The sequence below is a fragment of the Seriola dumerili genome, unplaced genomic scaffold (assembly GCF_002260705.1).
Source record: "Seriola dumerili isolate Sdu_G_001 unplaced genomic scaffold, Sdu_1.0 BDQW01000531.1, whole genome shotgun sequence".
In the NCBI taxonomy this organism is placed as follows: Eukaryota; Metazoa; Chordata; class Actinopteri; order Carangiformes; family Carangidae; genus Seriola; species Seriola dumerili.
In genome coordinates, this window is record NW_019174786.1 from 261,112 (window position 1) to 279,202 (window position 18,091).

Here is an 18,091-nt window from a genome sequence, read left to right on the forward strand (position 1 = left end):
ACTGACATAACAAAGTGGAGGCAGAACATTGAGGCAGAACTGGCCAGTACGGACTCTAATGACATTTGGACGGAGCTGGACAACAGTTCAAATGACTCTGAGCAGGATGATAAGATTATACACTTTATATGAACCTGCTGCGTGTACAAAAGTGTGTCTGTGCTCCTGTTTCACTTTCCTGTCTGTATCTGAAGATCGTCACACCACACCAACAACCGCAGCCTCATTTAAAAGCAACAGTCATGCTGTAACCAGTGACCAACCTCTTGACTCAGACACACATAACTGATAACTCAGCAGTGTCCGCCGCCCAATAATTATGTCAACAACACTGTGAATGACCCAAGCCGAGCCACAAAGTAGACAGTCAGGCACATTCAGTTTCTTCTTTTTTTTTTTTTTTTTTTTTTTTTTTTTTTTTTTTTTAACCAAACTTTCAAATGAATTAATTTTAGTTTTAAACATCTTTGTATTTGTTGTTTTTCAATGTGTTTGATAAGCTGAGCTTGTCCCATGTTGATCAGTCAAAGGAAAATGACACTGTGTAGGATCACAAAGAGAAGTAAAATATTATCATATATATAGACGGAGCCTCTTTGTCAGAGTCAGGTTGCAAGAACACTTTCTGCCTAGGTAACAATTGCTTAAAGATGCTGACAGCGCCTGTGTTGCTGGCACTTTATTATCATATAACACTGAGACGTTACATTTTACACTTGGACCACATATTACCAACAAGACATAGTGTCACTTTTGCTTCTTTTCTTTTTTTTTGCGTCATTGCTTAGTGGTAGCATACACATGAAATGAGATGGAGAAAGTGTTGCAGAACTAAAGTGAAGTTGCGAATGCTAGCTCTGGTTTAAATCAGGTCATGCATATAGAAAGCAAAATCGCTACAGGGCAATAGGCAATTACTACATATTTCTCAGAACTGATATAAGACCTGATTCTGGTTCTTTCATTATTTTTTCCCACATGGAGACAAGCCAAGTAGCCAGCTAAAGCAGGAGCACTATAGTGTTAGCTAGCTGGCTTTTAGCAAAAGCTAAACCTATATTTTCTTCTTGATTTTCTCTAGATTTCCCCTATCTGTAAATAAAAAATATCAGTTTTCATGAACAACATCTTAATAATTTCAGTTAGCTATTCCACATAATTGAATGAGGCAGCAGCTAAATATAATTTTGACTAAACATCTAAACTTGCTCCGCTAACAAGCTAGCTTTGCACGTCAGCTTTTGACTTTAGTGATATAATGGGTGCAAGCCAATTTTAAATCAGACACTACATGAACTTTTCTTTAATCCTCTCTGCTTTTGTAATGTGAAGAAATGAAAAAAATTGATTTTTAGTCTCCATGATGGTTTGTTTTGACCCTTTTGATGTCCAATTAGAGACTGAAAATCTATCCAGTCTGCTGTTCTTTGCCCTCAGATTGTCTATTTACTGCATTTTATCAGCTGATTTGCATGGTATATAGGATAAAGCCATGATTAGAGTTCCCCCCGCGCACTTCTGGATGAATGCAATCACTGAGAACAATAAATGCACAGGAATTTCTACTGCTGACGTAGAAACAAGGCATGTTAAAGAAACAAGAGATAAGTGGCATACTGTACACAGGAAGTCGCAGACTGAGGAGAATAAAGGACGGTGACAGAGGCTGGAACCAGCCATGAGCGACTACAGCCAGCCAGTCCCGGCCCTGGCTCCACAGAAGCATGCCAACATCAACAGAAAATCAACAAACCCTGGGTGTGGGAATGTCTGAGGGACGAGGGGAGGGGGGACAAGAGGGGTAGGAAGCAAATGGAACTGAGGACTAAACTGGTTTGATTACGCTGTATTTCAGGTCATCTCTGATTTTATTTATCATGAAATATTAATGAAAGCAGGCTGGAGATGTCTGTCCTGTTTATTTCATGCAGCAGAGCATGAGCTGTAGGCGGAAAAACATTTTTAAAAATCACTTCAGGGTCAAGAAGTCAATATATTTGTCTTGGAGGCATGGAAGCATTTTAAAATCAGATTAACTTTGTTTTAAAAGTCATTAGATAGGTATGAGACTATATATAAACATAGTTTGTAGAACTTTATAACACTACACTATTAAACCTCCTTTTTCTGATGCAATGTAAGACCGTGACCTTTCAAAGTAAATAAGCTGGCTGGAGAAAAGAAATCAGCTTTAAAACTCTTTTAACTCTTTTGGACCTGGAGGCCGGGACACTATAAGGGGCCACTATACAAATCTGAAGGGTTGTGTAAAGGTTGGAAACCAGTGACATACGCAGGTAATAAAGTAACTGCACCAAACCACAAACACACGTTCCTCCAAAGGGAAATCTTTTTAGATATTTAAACTTGATGTAATGTAATATAGTGAGGCCTGAATGAGAGAACTGATAATTATTTTAACACAGAGCAGTCCTTGCATAATACATAAGTGCAACTTTAGGACCGATAACCTTTCTTGATAACTCAGTAACCAATATTCCTCCTGCTCTGACCCCTGATAAAGACATATAAACGTTTAAGTGTCTCATGAACCGGTCGTGTAATGTAGCCTTATTGCAACTGACACATGATTTCAGTGATGTACTGTACTTTTTTCTTCGAACGCACCATTAAATAAGTAAGTGCATCCTAAGATTTACCCCTTGAGCACAGAGGCCATATGCAAAATGAGGAGCACTTTCGGGTTAACCCATTTTACTAACTGAGCTACAGCAAACTATACAGACCTGCCATTCCTGTCTGTCAGCCAGTGGAGTAGTGCCACCGAGGGATCAAATTACCAGGGGACATATAATTCACAAGGGATGATGTCAGTATTATGACATTGGCGCTTTACACTTGCCACCCAGTTTGTCCCCTTACCCTAGGCTAAAAGTGTCTGATATCACAATGGCACTTGAGGCCAATGGGAGTGGCTCGGCGCCTGATATCTGAGCCTCTTCGTGGGCTCGCAGGAAGCTACCGTGTTGGCTCATAATCATATTCGGGCCACCGGCAGCCTGGCGGGGACACTCGTCACCTTACAAGGAGAGGAACAAGTGTGTGAATGCATGGAGGGTCGACACTGCAGAGGGACCACTTGACTTTCTGCGATGGCATGACAATAATCACGGGGCAAGTTTGGAACCTGTTGCACAAAAAAAACAAAAAGGCTGTTGTTCAATACGCTTCCATTACTCACAGTTTTTCCGTTTATGGAATAAGTATTAGATTTGTGATGGGGAAAAAAAGGAGGAGGAGTAATAACAACATCAATCTTTTAATGTTTAATTCAAAACCGCTGCCGTCCAAGTCTGCTGTCCTGCTGTTAATCATCTACACAGAGCAGATTTAAAATTAGAGACAATGTCCCTCTGAAGTATGTCTGTCCTTCACCCACATCCACAGGTGTAAATCTCTACATGTGAGTGTGCACATAGCAGACTTTTTGGGTCTTACTGGGTAAGACTGGACATTCAGGCAGATGGCCGAGATTTTGAAGCTGCTATAAAAACATGCGACAGTTGGACACATGACTTTTTATCGACACTGACAGACCGTGAAATATATCGGCTTCAGTGCATCTCTCACTGTCAGTACAAAAAAAGAGATTGATCTTTGCAGCCTGATTTAGTTTTAAGTTTCATTTGCAGTTTGGTACACGGGGTGCTAAAATGCAAACTGCAGAAATGTTGTACATCATGTAGATTTGGAGCGGTAAAGTGTTAAAATAATGACCACTAACGGTAAGAGAAATCCAATTCAAAGAATCTGTGAGATTTTGAATTATAAAAAGCCTTTGTCAGTCAATTGCTTTTCTATGAGCATCAAACAAGCCAAACAGGCCATCAACCTGATCTGGTTACATTATATATGAATTCAATGTGAAACTGGCTCATCTACTTGTGGGTAAGTCGCCTGTTTCAGTTTGCAGTACAGGAACAGCTTTAGAAAATGTGCCTGCTGCTACGCAGCCGGTTTCCTGGGTGATTTCTGACCAGCAGGCGCAGACTCACTCTGAGATCTCATCTGGGTAAATTTCCACCAGACCAAATCCCTGCAACCAATGAAGTGGCCTCAATAAGCCTTTAAACCCAGGCCAGAAAGCTAATAAACAGCAATAAGCCATGAAATGGGCCGAGAAGAGCCAGGTTTTCCCTCAGTCTATCTATCTGTACCTGTCTTTACAGGGAAGGTATGTGTGAATATTCTTCCCCAGACGTGTTAGACTCTGAAAAACAGTCGTATTTAAATCAATTTTCCAGGTCTTGACAACATGAAAGACACTTTGGTTTCCAGCCTTACGTTGGCTCACGTCCATGTATCTCTGCAAATCTGGTTGTCAGGTGCAGCCCTGAGGTTGTTAGGGTGCAGGCTGGGCTGATGTTGAGGTGGTTTTCGGGCTTTGTGTCTACACATACTGCACATTGCATAAAAAACAGGAGCGTAAAGCAATCTGAACCTGTATGAAATGCAACCAGCTCTGTCTGACTCATTCATGCTTGTGACAAATCTGACTACACCTTTATTCCTGGAAAGCAAAATTCTCCTTGACCAATAAGGTTATGTTTATGCCCTGTGTTACGTCGCAATGCTCTCACTGAAATATTTCTGAATGGTTGAACAGGTTTCCATGAAACTTAGTGGACTTGAGCCAAGAAGCAGGCGATTACATGTCAGCGTTGATTCAGATCTGTCATTGGATTGTGTTTTTCAGAAAGTCAAAGAATACTGTAGGAACATTTACATGGCAAAGAAATCTGTCTTAATATAAATTGAAGTGAAAGTGCGTGAAAAAGATAGTAGGAGACAGATAGAGAGAGGCAGGAAAAAGCATCCACTGTCACCTGCAGTATCTGTGTCTGTAATTCTTCTCAGTAGGTTTGATCCACTTCAGATTAAAACCCTCTCATTCTAACAGGATTGCGGTTTCCTGCACAGTATACAGTACATCTCCCTTTCGTTCATTTGTGCTCAAACGCTGCTGTCTCATATTCACAGTTTTAGAAAGTATATTAAAGTTTGGGCAAACAGAAAATAGAAAAGATAATACGGTGAAGGTCAAGCTGAAGTTTTGTTTGTGGTTAAATAAGAGATTGCATGAGCTGCAAACTGACTCAAGGTGAAGGTGATGTACTGTACATCTGCCATCCCAAATCGTCTTCCCTTTGTTTTCACATCATTTGAGGATCAAATTATGCCTGATCTCATGTCCTTTTCACTGAAGAAAGTGTGTTTCTTTCTTTTTTTTTTGTTCTTAGGCCTGCAAGTGCAAGTTGCACTTGCTCATTGGACACGTCCAGTTTTTTTTACGATTAGATCTGCTGATTTAGAAGAATAACATAGTCCCATAGTGATAATTATAATAATGATGGTGATAAACATATTCATATAGCATATCTGTTGTTTGTAAAAATGAAATAAAATATGAAAATACATTTAAATATAGGAGGGAAGTAAAATAATAAATAGTAAAAAAAAAAAAAACACACACAGTCCTTCCTGTACCAGGGATGACATCATACTCTTGATGGTGACCTCTGACCTCTCTTAACAGGACACTGAGCCTTACATGAATCAGAATTAGGTAAAAGATCACATCATCTGTGATTAATTAATTTTTAGAGCAAACGGGAACAAATGAGTCTATTGTTAAAGAGTGTGGTTACCTCTTCTAGATCATAGTTTAAAAGGTCAAATCATCTTAACTCATGATTTATTGAGTAATATTGGATTCCCATGTGACATTTATCCCTCATGACTTGCGCACTACAGGGAGGAGAGGCTATTTAAATACACTCGAAGCTATTTCTGAATAAACCTATGTTAAACCTATGTTATCTGTGTCAACAAATATGCAAAACAAAGCAAAGCATAAGCATGCAAGAGAAAGTGTGTGATGTATGTATGTATGCGGGATGGGTGAGGAGAGGAGCTCAGAGGGAGGGAGAGCAGACAGGAGGAAAGACGGAAGAAGGGAGGGAGGAAGGGTGAGAGAACAAGAGAGAGAGAGCTAGCAGGCGTGTCTGATGAGTCGCCACGCTCCTGGGGATTAGCTATTTAAAGTTCAGTCTCCGCGCGCCACTGAAACCTTTCCATACTGCCAATAAGGACGCACCAGGACGCACAGTACCGGGCAACGCTCCGAGGACACACACACTGAACCACATTTTAATGAGGGACGGAAGCGCAGATGAAGGGAGAATAATCGTGTTGTAGCTGGGAAGTTAATCAAAGAACATCCACTACCTACTAACTGCCTGTCGTCGAGGGTGTTGCACCAGGTAGGTAACATATTTAAACCTGTGCTGACTGCAGCTTTCTCAATGCTACTTTACTGCAGGTCAGGATTTCTAAAAGTTCTGTTTAGGCGAAATAAAGGAGAATATAATGCCTGACATTCAAGTCTCTCTTATCAAAACAGCTTAAGACTAAGAGTTGCTTCTTTGGTTTTAGGGCAGGAGGTGTGTCAGTGGGAGGGTTCCCGGTCATAAATAAGCCTGTCTGGTACGCTGTGCTTGTGTTAGTGAAGACCACTTGTCAAACTTTATTCTGCACGCTTGAATATGTCAGTTGTTGTTTTCCAACTGTCCAGTCTGCCAGTTTAATTAGCATCACTAATTTATAACCACATGTAACCTTCAAATGTATCCTCTTCGCGCTATATTTCACGCCTGAATGAGTAAATGTTGAATTCTTCCACCTCCCCTCACTTGAAATACGTCAACAGGTTAAGTCTTAAATGGTTTACTCAAGGAGACAGAGGAGAGACAAGTGGTGCGTAGTGCTCTCTGATGAAAGCTCAGATTAGCCTGTCTGGCGCAGCGTTTCATTCAGATTTCCACCTGCACGCGCAAAGAGGCCTCCACCTTCCGCACGAGCTCTTCTCACGTTCCCAAAATAAGTCAGAGGCAGGAAAGGATTTGTTAAAAAAAGCTAAAAAGTTTGCCAGTTTGGAACCTCAGATGCCAAGTTTTGGCATTGCACCCGACTCTGTCATATTAATGTGTAAACTAAGTGTTTTAATAAGATAAAACGTGCAAAACCAGTTGCGGAAGAAGTAGTTTCTGCGTTTATGTGATAATGCCACAGTGTGCATATTACTTAACTACAGGTTAGGGACTGTACGAAAATTATTAGGGGGTAGAGGGTGTAAGAAAAAGGGGGAGGATACTGTAATTTTCTTAGGCGAAAGGTAGGACAATCTGTCATTCCAAATTCATAATTTATTTCAGATTTCCTTTTTCAATATAGTTAAGAGTTATATAAATGGTTGCATCAAGGAGACAACGTTGAAGTGCACCATGACTCTTTTTCATATGCAGCAGACAACAGACAAACAAACTTACACTTAGGTTAAAGTACATAAATTGTATTAATGGATTATTTTTTACACATGCATTAACAAAGCAACATTTTAAATATGTAGTTGGTCATGGTGGAGCTAATTCTAACATCTTTACTTTTTTACTGGGTAGTAGTTTTAATCTATAACAACAGATTATAGGCTATTTTATAAGATTGTAATATGTTTTGTTTGTAAAAAATCTTCTATCAGCAAAGTAACAGCTGTCGGATGAAGGCAGTGCAGTAAAAGTACAAAGTTTGCATCTGAAATGTAGTGAAGCAGAGGTATAATGCAGCATAAAATGGAGGTACAAGTGCCTTTAAAGTGCACTTAAACACAGTAGTCTAGTAAATGTACTTTAATCGTTTTCCATTAGTGATAATAACCTGCAATATTGCCATTATTTGAGCAGTGTGTTGTGTTAAAGCTCCAGAAGCACCTAAAAAGCTGCTCCATCCTGTGTCTGTGATGAATATGATTTAAAGAGGATTGTATGCTGGTATTAATGGACAAACACACACTCGTGTAGGTATACGTGCACAGAGTGTGTGCGTCATCCGCTCTGGCAGGCCTGTGTGAAGCTTTGTGCCGAGGCCAGTGACACAAGACTGCACTTTTTTTTTTTTTTCATAAAGCCTCAGGCACCGACTGTAAAAGGGTGGTTAGGTGGAAATGTGGATCTGTGGGCAGATGTTTATCATGTTACTGTAAGCATATGTGCTCTGTTGCTTGGTTAACATTGTTTACAGAGCAGATAAGGCGCTGAGTGTGGACAGAGGGGCCTGGAGAGGCAGTTTGCTGAAAGAAAACTTTGACTGATGTCCAAAAATGGAAGCATATATGCAGGAAATACATTCAACAGACAATGTTTGAGTAACTTAACTCTCCCACAAATTTCCCCGCAACACACACACATGCACAAACAAGCACTCAGAGTGATGAAAACCTGCCACACGTGACACAACACAGATAATGAATCACAAACCAAAAAGCTCACTAATGTTTCTCTGGAGGGATTGCGCAATTTTCAGCTCCATCAGCATGTCACCACTGATTGAACAAGTAAAACCACATTATTCAGGGATGCACATTTCTCACATCAGCTGCCTGCAGCCTGGAGCTTTCAAACAAACAACATGAAGAGAAAAAGAGGTCAAGTTCACACCAATATCCCCTCCTCCTTTTTTTAACACCTTTTCTCACTTCATTCCTAACCCTCCCTAGACTTGTTTTTATAATTTTTCTCTTCATCCTCTCTTTCTCCTGCTCTCTATCCTTAACCTCATGTCTATTTCTTCCTCTTTTTCCTCTAGTATTTCTTTCTGTGGTCAATGTGGGTACTCTCTCAGGCTTTCTGAGTGCGTGTGTGTGTGTGTGTTTGCAATCTGAGGTTGTTTTTCTCCTGCAGGCTCCCAGGCTGCTGTGTGCTGCCAGACCCCCACAACCAATCATGATCTCAGTCCAAAATTCCTCACCACTGACCAGAGCCTTAATATTGTGTGTTTGTGAACTACTTTGCAAACTAGTTTTGATGGGGACAGGGTGTACGCTTGCCGAGTTAATTTTGTACGCAACAAATTTTCTAATCTGTGTGCAAGCATCATTTAAACTAGGTGGAGAGAACCTGTTCAGTCTGTCCTCTCCCTGTTCTTTACAATGTGTGCTATACTATGAGTTCTCATCTCACTGGGAGGACTTCTGAATTGACCCCGCCATAATGGATTCACTGTGTCTGTAAATAGGATTGGAATTTCCAGAGGACACCTGAGTGGAACAGAGAAGGCGGGTTGGTGGGGGGGGGGGGGGGGGGGGTGTGCGGCACTAGATTTTTAAGAAATGGAGAAACAGAGAAACTGTGAAATTAGAGACACAGAGTTCTTCACTTACCGGTCACAGGTCTCTCTTCTGGCTTAGTCTGCAACGTGCCCCAGCAGCTCTGTGACTCTGTGTGTGTGTGTGTGTGTGTGTGTGTGTGTGTGTGTGTGTGTGTGTGTGTGTGTGTGTGAGCGCCGTCACGTCTCCATGAGCTTGCCGCACTGAGTCAAACTGCATGAGGAATCGACAGTAAACAGTGAGAGAGAGAGATGTTAGCTCAACACTGCTCTCCTTTATGTTGTAATCACAGTTTACAGTTTGTCATCAGATATCCAAATCTACCCCTCTGTGATTAATGAACAAAGGGGCTCAGTGATTATCACACTGGTGGGTTTTCCCACCAGACCAACAAGGCAGTTTATTTCACACGCTGCAGGGAGGATTTCCATTAAACAAGTTGGAAACTCTGCTCTAGTGTTAAAATGCTTTGACTAACTGACAGGCCACTTTTTAAAATTTGATATACATATGATAATTGTAGTAAAGTGTGCTAATGTCAAACAGAGAGGGCAACAGTTAAAGCTAAAGGGGGGCATTGGTAAGACGAATAAAACTTTAAACATTCTCATGTAAAACAATATCAATACATTACTTCTTTTTTTTTTATAAAGCTGCTATTTTTTATCTTTGCTATTTTAACTCACAGCCATGGACAGATTCTGAGATCATGGTTTCCTGGACGTGTAGAAGCCCCACCCCACCCCACCCCCACGCCTCCCATACAGGGAAAGACACCCAAACTCTTTGTGGTCAATTTGTGTCACATTTGCATCACTCTGTAGTCGTTTTGTCTCTTTGTAGTTGTTTTGCTTCTCTTCTCCTTCTGTATCTCGTTTGGTGTCTCTTTGTAGCCGTCCTGCATCTCTGTGCGGCTTTTTTTCCATCTCCTTTTGCTTTTCTTTGTTGTTGTTTTGTTACTCTTTGTGGTTGTGCCGACTCTCCAGATCTCATTGAGGAAACACTGATGTATGTTCTGTATGAAACCATCCATCCCGTCCAATCATCCTACGATTTATGACCTACTGTCATAACCCATGAGCTATTTAAGTTTATTTTTTATGATGAAAGACCTTATTAAATACTTTATATAGTGTATATATATATATAAAATTTATATGCTGGGAAGAAGACTGATTTAACTGCTATTTACATTGTGTCTGAGAATACTGATGATTGATAATGGAAAGTTATGCAAATTTTTTTTTCCCTTAGCACAATTCACAATAGAAACTGTTGAGATCCAGCACCTCCCTCTGCTCCACATCCCCTGACCTGTTTCTTAACCTGATTAGACTAAAATAAATACCTTTTTTCACTCTACGCAAATACAGCTTGGCACTATAGTGTGGCCCTGACTTTATCTAATCACTCAGAGGTTCTACAAATAGAAGAGCAATCCTCAGGGAAATTATGAATTTGACTTAGTTGTTGCTCAGTCGATTGGATATACATTACCTACAGCGTTAAATCAAACCCTGGCTGTATGTTCAGGGAACATCTGGGTCTAGGTTTGCAGCAGGATAGGTCAAAGTTGAGTGGAGCTTTGTCAAACAGAACGTAAAGCGGCTACTGTCTTGAGTCCTGCTTGACTCCGCTGGTTGAATGAAACCCCACAATGCAAACAATAACATCTGGCTGAGAGGGAAAGGTTTTGGGAAGAAAGCTTTTAGTGTTTTATATTTAAATGGAAACAATAGCTTCAGTTGAGGTATCCACGTGGCTGCCTGTGAGTCATCACTCGCATACATCCGATGACCTCTATGTAATCTGTGTTTGGTTGTCAGATAAGGGCTTATCAATTTCTCTGGCTGGTGCAGCCTCTTGACGTCCTATTCCAGGATTAGACAGTGGGCAGGATGATGATGATGATGATGGGCACTGTAAATAGTGGCTGATTGGCTGGTTGCTGGGCCACCATGCCATTCAGTGATATTGTCAGCTTACATTAGGCTATCATGTCGCCGCAGTGCAGGATCTTAATTCCATTAAACTGTGACCTGGTGATGAGAAGATGAGCTGTCAGCAGGCCTGGGCACTCAGACCTGCTGTCAGTGTGATAAGGCAGCTTAACTGTGAGCTGTAGGAGAAGTGAGCATGCTGGGAAATGCTGTTTAACGCACTGTTTACTACATATTGGAGAGAAGGTTTGTCCCTGTTGTAGTTAAGGACGGGTTTACCTGTGTGTTTTCACCCTCAAAAGGAACGCTGTGATTTTTATTGATATTTTTTTGCCACCTCTTTTAAATGTATGTATCTGTTCCCTCTCCTCTCGTTACAGACATCAATCATGGGTGTGAAGATGCTGCAGTGTTTTCCTTTCTACAGACGCTGTAAAGAGCGTTGCAAGAGGCAATGCCCCCCTGCCACAGGTGAGGGGCAACTACAGTCTGACTATTTAAGATAAATCCACTGTAGACCAAACAGACAGCCATGTTGTGATAGTACAGCCTGTTAAAGCCTGACTCTCTATCTTCCACCCCTCAGTTCCCATAGAGGAAATGAAGCCCCGTCTGTCCTCCACCACATCCTGGGGTAGTGACAGTGAGGGAGCAGGAAGCCTCAGTCGGGGCTCCCAAATCTACTTCTCCACCAAGGCCCGGCTGTCTTTCAGACACCAGCTGGACAGCAACATCAACGCAGTGGACGCCACCTACTAAGGGAGGACAGGGTGCTGCAGGGGAGATAAATGGACTCCAGTATTAAAGTTTTCCATTGCCCACTCATGCTTGGAGCCTGTGGCGCAGAGCTGGCAGCCTGATAGCTGAGCAAATGCATCTGTCGTCACCTTTAGACGTGATCAACAGTAGTTGTGAACAGGCCACAATTTGCATTGTAACCCCTCTGTGCTCGCCGCCAACAAAGAATTCTCGATGATGAATCAGAGTCAACAAGGGACACAGACTGAAATAGACTTGGTTTCCAGTGTCAGTGCATTATGGTTTCAGGAGACTAAACCGAGTGGATCCAGTACGCAAATGGATACAATATTGATGAAAGAGAAGACAACATAGAAACGTGTTTACAGTGTTCACTACCAACAAGTGCATTATTTTTTCGTTTCTCTCTTTTGTTTGGTTGGTGGGTGGGACTTTTTTTTCTTTTTTTTTTTACTGATTCTCTGTTTTTCAATTACTTTCCTGACCTTTGTGGATTTTTTTCATTTGGAGATGATATCGTGGCCCATGGGGATGTTTCGATGAGCAGGATGAGGCAGTTAAAGTTCTGATTAAATCTTCTCATTAGCAGTCATCATCATGAGTGAATTTTAAACCCATCGTTGACATTTTGTCCTGGTTAACTTTCTAATCCTGCTCTGTGACACAAAACCCTGCACAGCAACAGTGAAATACTACAAAACAGAAAGGAAAAAAGGTATTAACTCTAATTCTAGCACAAACGCATTAGGGTCAGGCTGTATGATATTTGCAGGTATGAAAATGTTCAGCTGCTGCCTCTAGTTAGTTCCTCTTTGAAAAAGCATCTGGTAAACCGAGCTGCACAGCAGTTACATTTCCATTAGGTATTTTGTGAGTTATAACATTCTGACTAATTCCTTTTTGTTTATATTTTTTATAATTAAAAACACTCCTGGTTGCATTTGATATTAAAATGTATTGACTTTTTAACAGTACAGATTTTTTTAGGATGAACAGGGTTCTGTATTTGCCTACAAAGAACAGATATGAATGTAAGCGCTGATCCCAAACGACTGTGAAAAACCTGCTGAAATATGAAACTACCATTTTTTGTCCTCTGATGCAAAACCAGTTATCAGCTACTCAAATCCACAGAACGTCAAAAGAAAAGTTTCTTTATTCTTTACTAACAAAATAATAACAATGTACATTTAAAAAAAATGTCTCCTGTGTTTTTATTGGTGGTGAATGTGAAGTGTGTGTGTTGCAGCATTAAATATGAGGATCACATACATTATTGTGTAGAAGTCATTCACATTGCTTCTTCGGGTGGTTTCATTTCTTAACCAAGACACAGACATTGTATCTTGTTAACAGTATTTATTTAAAAAATTAGTTCACTGGTATAAAAAAAAAAAAAGAAACAAAAAACAATCTATAGACAAACTTCTCCAGACCTGTTACCACCGATGAGCTCATCACTGCATGTTTTTGGGTTTGGAGATGACGCCGTCCGGATAACGCTTCTTGAACCGAGCCACGACCTCGGGATCCAAAAGGTGAATGCCATCGAGCTGGTTTCCAAGAGTTATCCTAGAAGGGAAATAAAGGGCAAAAAAGGAACAATCAGTATAAGTAAAATATGTAGAACAGTTAGTTTTCCTTTGAATTAAAGCATGACAGCGTCTTTACCAGTTGGGCTGGACGTTGTGCGGTCGACCAAACAGCTCAATCTTCCTGGTGCCTGGCGAGAGCCTCTCTATCATGCCATAGATTTCATCTGGTTTGTGACTGGTGGAGCGGACCTGGGAGAGAGTGCGCAGAGTTTAATGAAGCAATCTCTGAAGGAGTCACACAGGGTGACTGCAGCATGTGTGACAGAAGATATAGTTGTGTACCTCGGCCACAATGACATCGCAGTCCAAACCTCTGTTGAATCCCTGAGGGTTTCCTTTTACCCCCACCTGAAGAGAAACAAATCACATGGTACGTTTTACATTGTAGACATATATCAGACACACTTTTCCAGACATGCTCACAAAAAATGAGACAGTAGCACCAAAACACCCTCTAGCTGTTGTACACATCTCTAATGAACAAAAATGAAAATATAAGAAGTAGAATCTTCAAATGGCGAGATCCCTCCAGCTTCAAGAGTAGATTGATAGACATATGGTGGAGATAGATTCAAATTCAATATATAAGATGATGTACAAGAAGAGAGGCATGTAAACATACCAGGCAGTGCTCCTTCCCGTGGTTCAGCCAGTGGCCTGTCCTCCCAGTGCGGATGATTCTCTGAAGCTGGTTGGTTTTCACCCATATGATTTCATCGACGCGCTCGTAACTGAGAGAGGGAAATAAAGCAACAAAAAGAGGAAACATATGAGGAATGAAATCAAACGGTGTCCTGAAAAAAATGATGACATAATGTTGGGAGGAAAGACTTACCCCCAGAGACTGAGGCACTCTCTGCCCAACTCCATAGCCCTGTAAGAAGAGGAGCAGAGGGCGTACAGTGAGGTTGAGCAAACAAAATTATATCTGGAAGTGCAGAACCAGGACGCTGCCTACTCTACTACCATGCAGATTCAACCTGTATAAAAATGTTTGTGGACTAAATTGTTTTAGATATTTTATTGAGATTTGTAGCTGATGTTCTTCTTCACAAACCAGATGAGCTGGTGCTTAGTTCAAGGACATCCTGACTTTGTAAGACACAAAGTTATAGATGAACACATGGCAAAACTTTTCTTTTTCCTGTAGACCTCCATGTAAACAGAGGTTATAACCACTACATGTACATTTACCTCCGATCTTTCCAAACAGACTTAAATTTCTGGATACAAAGAAGCCAAACACTTGCTTTTACTGCATCTATAACACCAAACTCGGCCTATATATAAATGAACATCAAGGTCTATGAGCTGAGCCGGATTCCTCAGACTGTTCGGGGTTGTTTTAGTTACCTGCCGGTGACCCAGAGGAAGAGGAAACCATCGTCCTGCAGGATGGGGATGTTGAGTTTTCTCATCTCGTCATCAGTCAGTGTACCATAGGGCAGCTCCATGTGGATGTCCCAGGGAGGGTCGGCCATCACCACAGCAAACTTACCCAGGATGGAAACGTCCAAGTAGCGGATATCACAGCAGATCCACTGGGAATTAAAACGCAAACAAAAATATCAACATCCATCTATTTCTTGCTACCCTACCCCATCTTCCTCTTTCATATCTCCCCATCCTCTTCCTCACCTGTGAAGGGAACAGCTTGCCCACGTTGCTGTCGGCGTCCCCCGCGCGGAGGCCGAGCTCTGCGGTCCCCGCCTGGGGGCCCAGCAGGCTCCCCTCAGTCTCTGGAGGGCTGTCGATCTCATAGTGGACGTATTTGCAGGTGTCCATGTGGAAACAGGTGTTGAGGAAGGAGCAGTCTCCGAGGCTCTCGTCTGTGTGCTTGTTGATGATGCGACTGTGTGAGGAAATACACATCACAAAGAAAACAGCTTCATGCACATGTTGGATGTGTAATGCCATTTATTTTAATGACTTCAGGTTTGAGTGAAAATCCCCCAAAAAAATGCTCCACTATTTTATTGCAAATGTTAAAATATAAGAGAGCAAATATATGAAACAGTATGTATTAACTTACAATTGTTTTTGCCTTGAATTTTAGAGGCCTGGTGGAATGAGACCATCCTGTATTTTACTTGTTTTTAATGAGCGTAGAAATGCCTGGCAAAATTTTTATGCAGCAAAATATGTGTCTCAAAGTTTCAGATTTCTCTTGTGACCCCTTTGTGAGGTCCTGACCACCAGGTTGGGGAGTAATGCCTTCGACAAAGTCATTTTCTAAAAAGGAGAAACTCCACTAATTATATAATTTTCGACAAATGCAAGTGACAAGATGCATTATCCTTCTTTGTCTTAGTTACAGTGCCCTCCTCAGGTCAAACCCAGTATTTCTCCAACACTGAAGTCCAATTAAAATTAATCATTTATCTAAATCAAAGTGTGATACTTGGAATCTGTTACAGTTTTTAAAAACAGGTGTAGAGATGGGTAAATGTGCTTAGGAATTTACTAAGAATGTACTATTTGTAAAATCAGTGATATTGACAATAAATAACCTGTATAGCACAACTTTCTCTTAAGTCTTAAATGTAGCAGAGGCACAGCAGCCAGGACCACTACAGAAATAAAGTTTGGTGAGCAGAGTGTCATATGTAGGGGGCTGTTACATTTCTAATAAAAGGATTTCATCATGCCAGGCGACATAAATACGGACAAAAGAAGATCAGAAAGTTTGCAGACGAACACTGACCGGAAGTGTAACTTGGTGCAGGGCTGCGGTGTGTCCCCAGAGCGTATACACTCCTCTTTGGTCCCGTGGTCACAGAACTCTTGAACCTGAGCTCGGCCGCGAGACCGGAACTTTTCTACGATGGACTGCTCCTTGGCTGTGCTGGCGTTCAGCAGCTCCAGAATCTCTCTGCTAACCTACACGCAAATAACATTCACATGATGCGATGGCAGTAAACACACCTCCACACTCTGCAGCTTCCATTTTGAGCGACTGAAAATTGAACTGGTCGTGATAATAATCCCTCATACCTTCTTGCTCTGCTGCTCCTTCGTGGACTGTTGGTTCAAGAGGCTCTCGATCTCCATGTCCACGTGAGACGACTGGCTTTTACTACTCCTACCCTTCTTCTCAGCCCCACTCCCTGACGCTGAGGGCCCCGCCAGCGTTGAGGAGGAAGCCGGTGTCAGAGAGGTGGTGGACGAGTGTGGCGGGGAAGCAGAGCTCTGTAGTGAGGGTGAGAAGCCTGCAGCTCTTTTGTTGTGGCTTTGGTCTTCTGCTTTTCTCTTGACTCCAGTCCTTTGGGCTCCAGCCCCAGACCCGATCATAGCCCATAATTTTGTGTGGTCCACGGCTACGACGACTGTGGAGGAGGAGGCAGAGGAGGAAGTTGTAGAAGAAGAAGCTGAGGTAGACTGCCGAACCTCGATGAGCTCCTGAGCTGAGAATTTAAGCAACAGACTCTGGATGCACCCGTGACTGACAGCGGATTCCGACTGTGAGAGACAATCAAATAGAGGATGACAGAAAGAAGAAATAGTCGTTAATATAATACATGACCACTTCTCTACATAAAACCCTTGGACACACAAACAAAGACTCACACTGATGAGTTCATTTGTGATTGCGAGAGAGTCTGTAGGCATTGACAGGCTCAGATCAGATAGATATCCCAGCAGCCTCTTCTCCAGTTCGGGGTCTGGTGGTTTTTCTGTCTCCTCCTGAGAGGTGAATGGAGCTGACGGTGCCGGGCTGTCACTCCTGGCTGTTGAACTGTCTGTGCTGCCTCCACCTTCTACATTGAGAGGAGACCGGGGGAGTTAAACTTGTTGACATTGTTCCACGCACCACTGCTCATGAGTTTAACTGATAAAGAAAAACCCAACAAATTCTAATGATCAATTACTTCTTGGGAGCTCTGTGGAAAACCAAACTATAATTATCTTCACTGTATCAAACTTGCGTAACTTCGGGGGCGTGGAAGTAGCCACTTGTTATGAGCTTCAAACTATTGTCTGTTAACTAAACTATATCAATTAGCCAATGGGCTGAAAGTAATGTATAACTAACACCTTCACACCAAAATGAGCCGCTTTTGCCCGCTAATTTTGGTGTAAAAGGGATATTTACAATTGAAGTAAGTTTAGTTTGACAACGCCCCATTGTTGATATCGTTTGTTGAGTAAAATTTCCCAGTATTTTCTGGTAAAAGTAGGTAATTTTAAGACCCCACTGTGGCCTCTGGTATCAATAAATTGGCATTTGTCTCTATTCTTGACAATTTATAAATTCAATAAGTAACTTATTAGCCGGGTTAATTACTTAATAACATAAATAATCGTTATCTGTCGCCGGGGCTGGTACCCGCCGTCCAGTCTGAACATACCCGTGGACAGTTGTGCTGGGTCTTTCCGTCGCCGCTGCAGCCTCTCCCGCAGGGAGTCCAGCTGCTTCTTGTGCGCCTGGATGTTGCTCCATGTGTCCGACATGACGAGCTGGGTTCAACAGCAACAAAAACACCCAACACGAGCCGCGCTGAACGGCTTCACAACAAAAGTTAACCACTGTCCGCCCTGTCTGGAGCGAAGAATGTATGGTACACGAGGAAAAAGTGTCGGAGCAGCAGCTCAATTGAAAGGTTCCGGCTGATAGT

General features: G+C 41.9%; 1 protein-coding gene across 1 annotated transcript; it reads right to left on the reverse strand.

The window, feature by feature from the left end:
* Nucleotides 1–13,314: 13,314 nt before the first annotated feature.
* Nucleotides 13,315–18,020, reverse strand: mettl3 (methyltransferase like 3). The gene is made up of 11 exons (XM_022764128.1): nt 17,825–18,020; nt 17,043–17,233; nt 16,470–16,934; nt 16,180–16,355; nt 15,114–15,327; nt 14,829–15,016; nt 14,311–14,349; nt 14,098–14,206; nt 13,758–13,823; nt 13,552–13,664; nt 13,315–13,452 (listed from the first exon to the last, which is right to left on the reverse strand). Exons 1-11 carry the CDS (start codon nt 17,925–17,927, stop codon nt 13,338–13,340), a joined length of 1,779 nt encoding a protein of 592 aa, XP_022619849.1. The 5' UTR covers nt 17,928–18,020; the 3' UTR covers nt 13,315–13,337.
* Nucleotides 18,021–18,091: the final 71 nt, after the last annotated feature.

Excerpts from the sequence above, each read along its gene's own strand:
- mettl3 (XM_022764128.1), bottom strand. The coding sequence starts at position 17,927 with ATGTCGGACACATGGAGCAACATCCAGGCGCACAAGAAGCAGCTGGAC. Across the intron at positions 13,665-13,757 it reads GCGATGTCATTGTGGCCGAG|GTCCGCTCCACCAGTCACAA; the intron begins GTACACAACTAT and ends ACTCTCTCCCAG. Across the intron at positions 13,453-13,551 it reads CACAACGTCCAGCCCAACTG|GATAACTCTTGGAAACCAGC; the intron begins GTAAAGACGCTG and ends TTTCCCTTCTAG.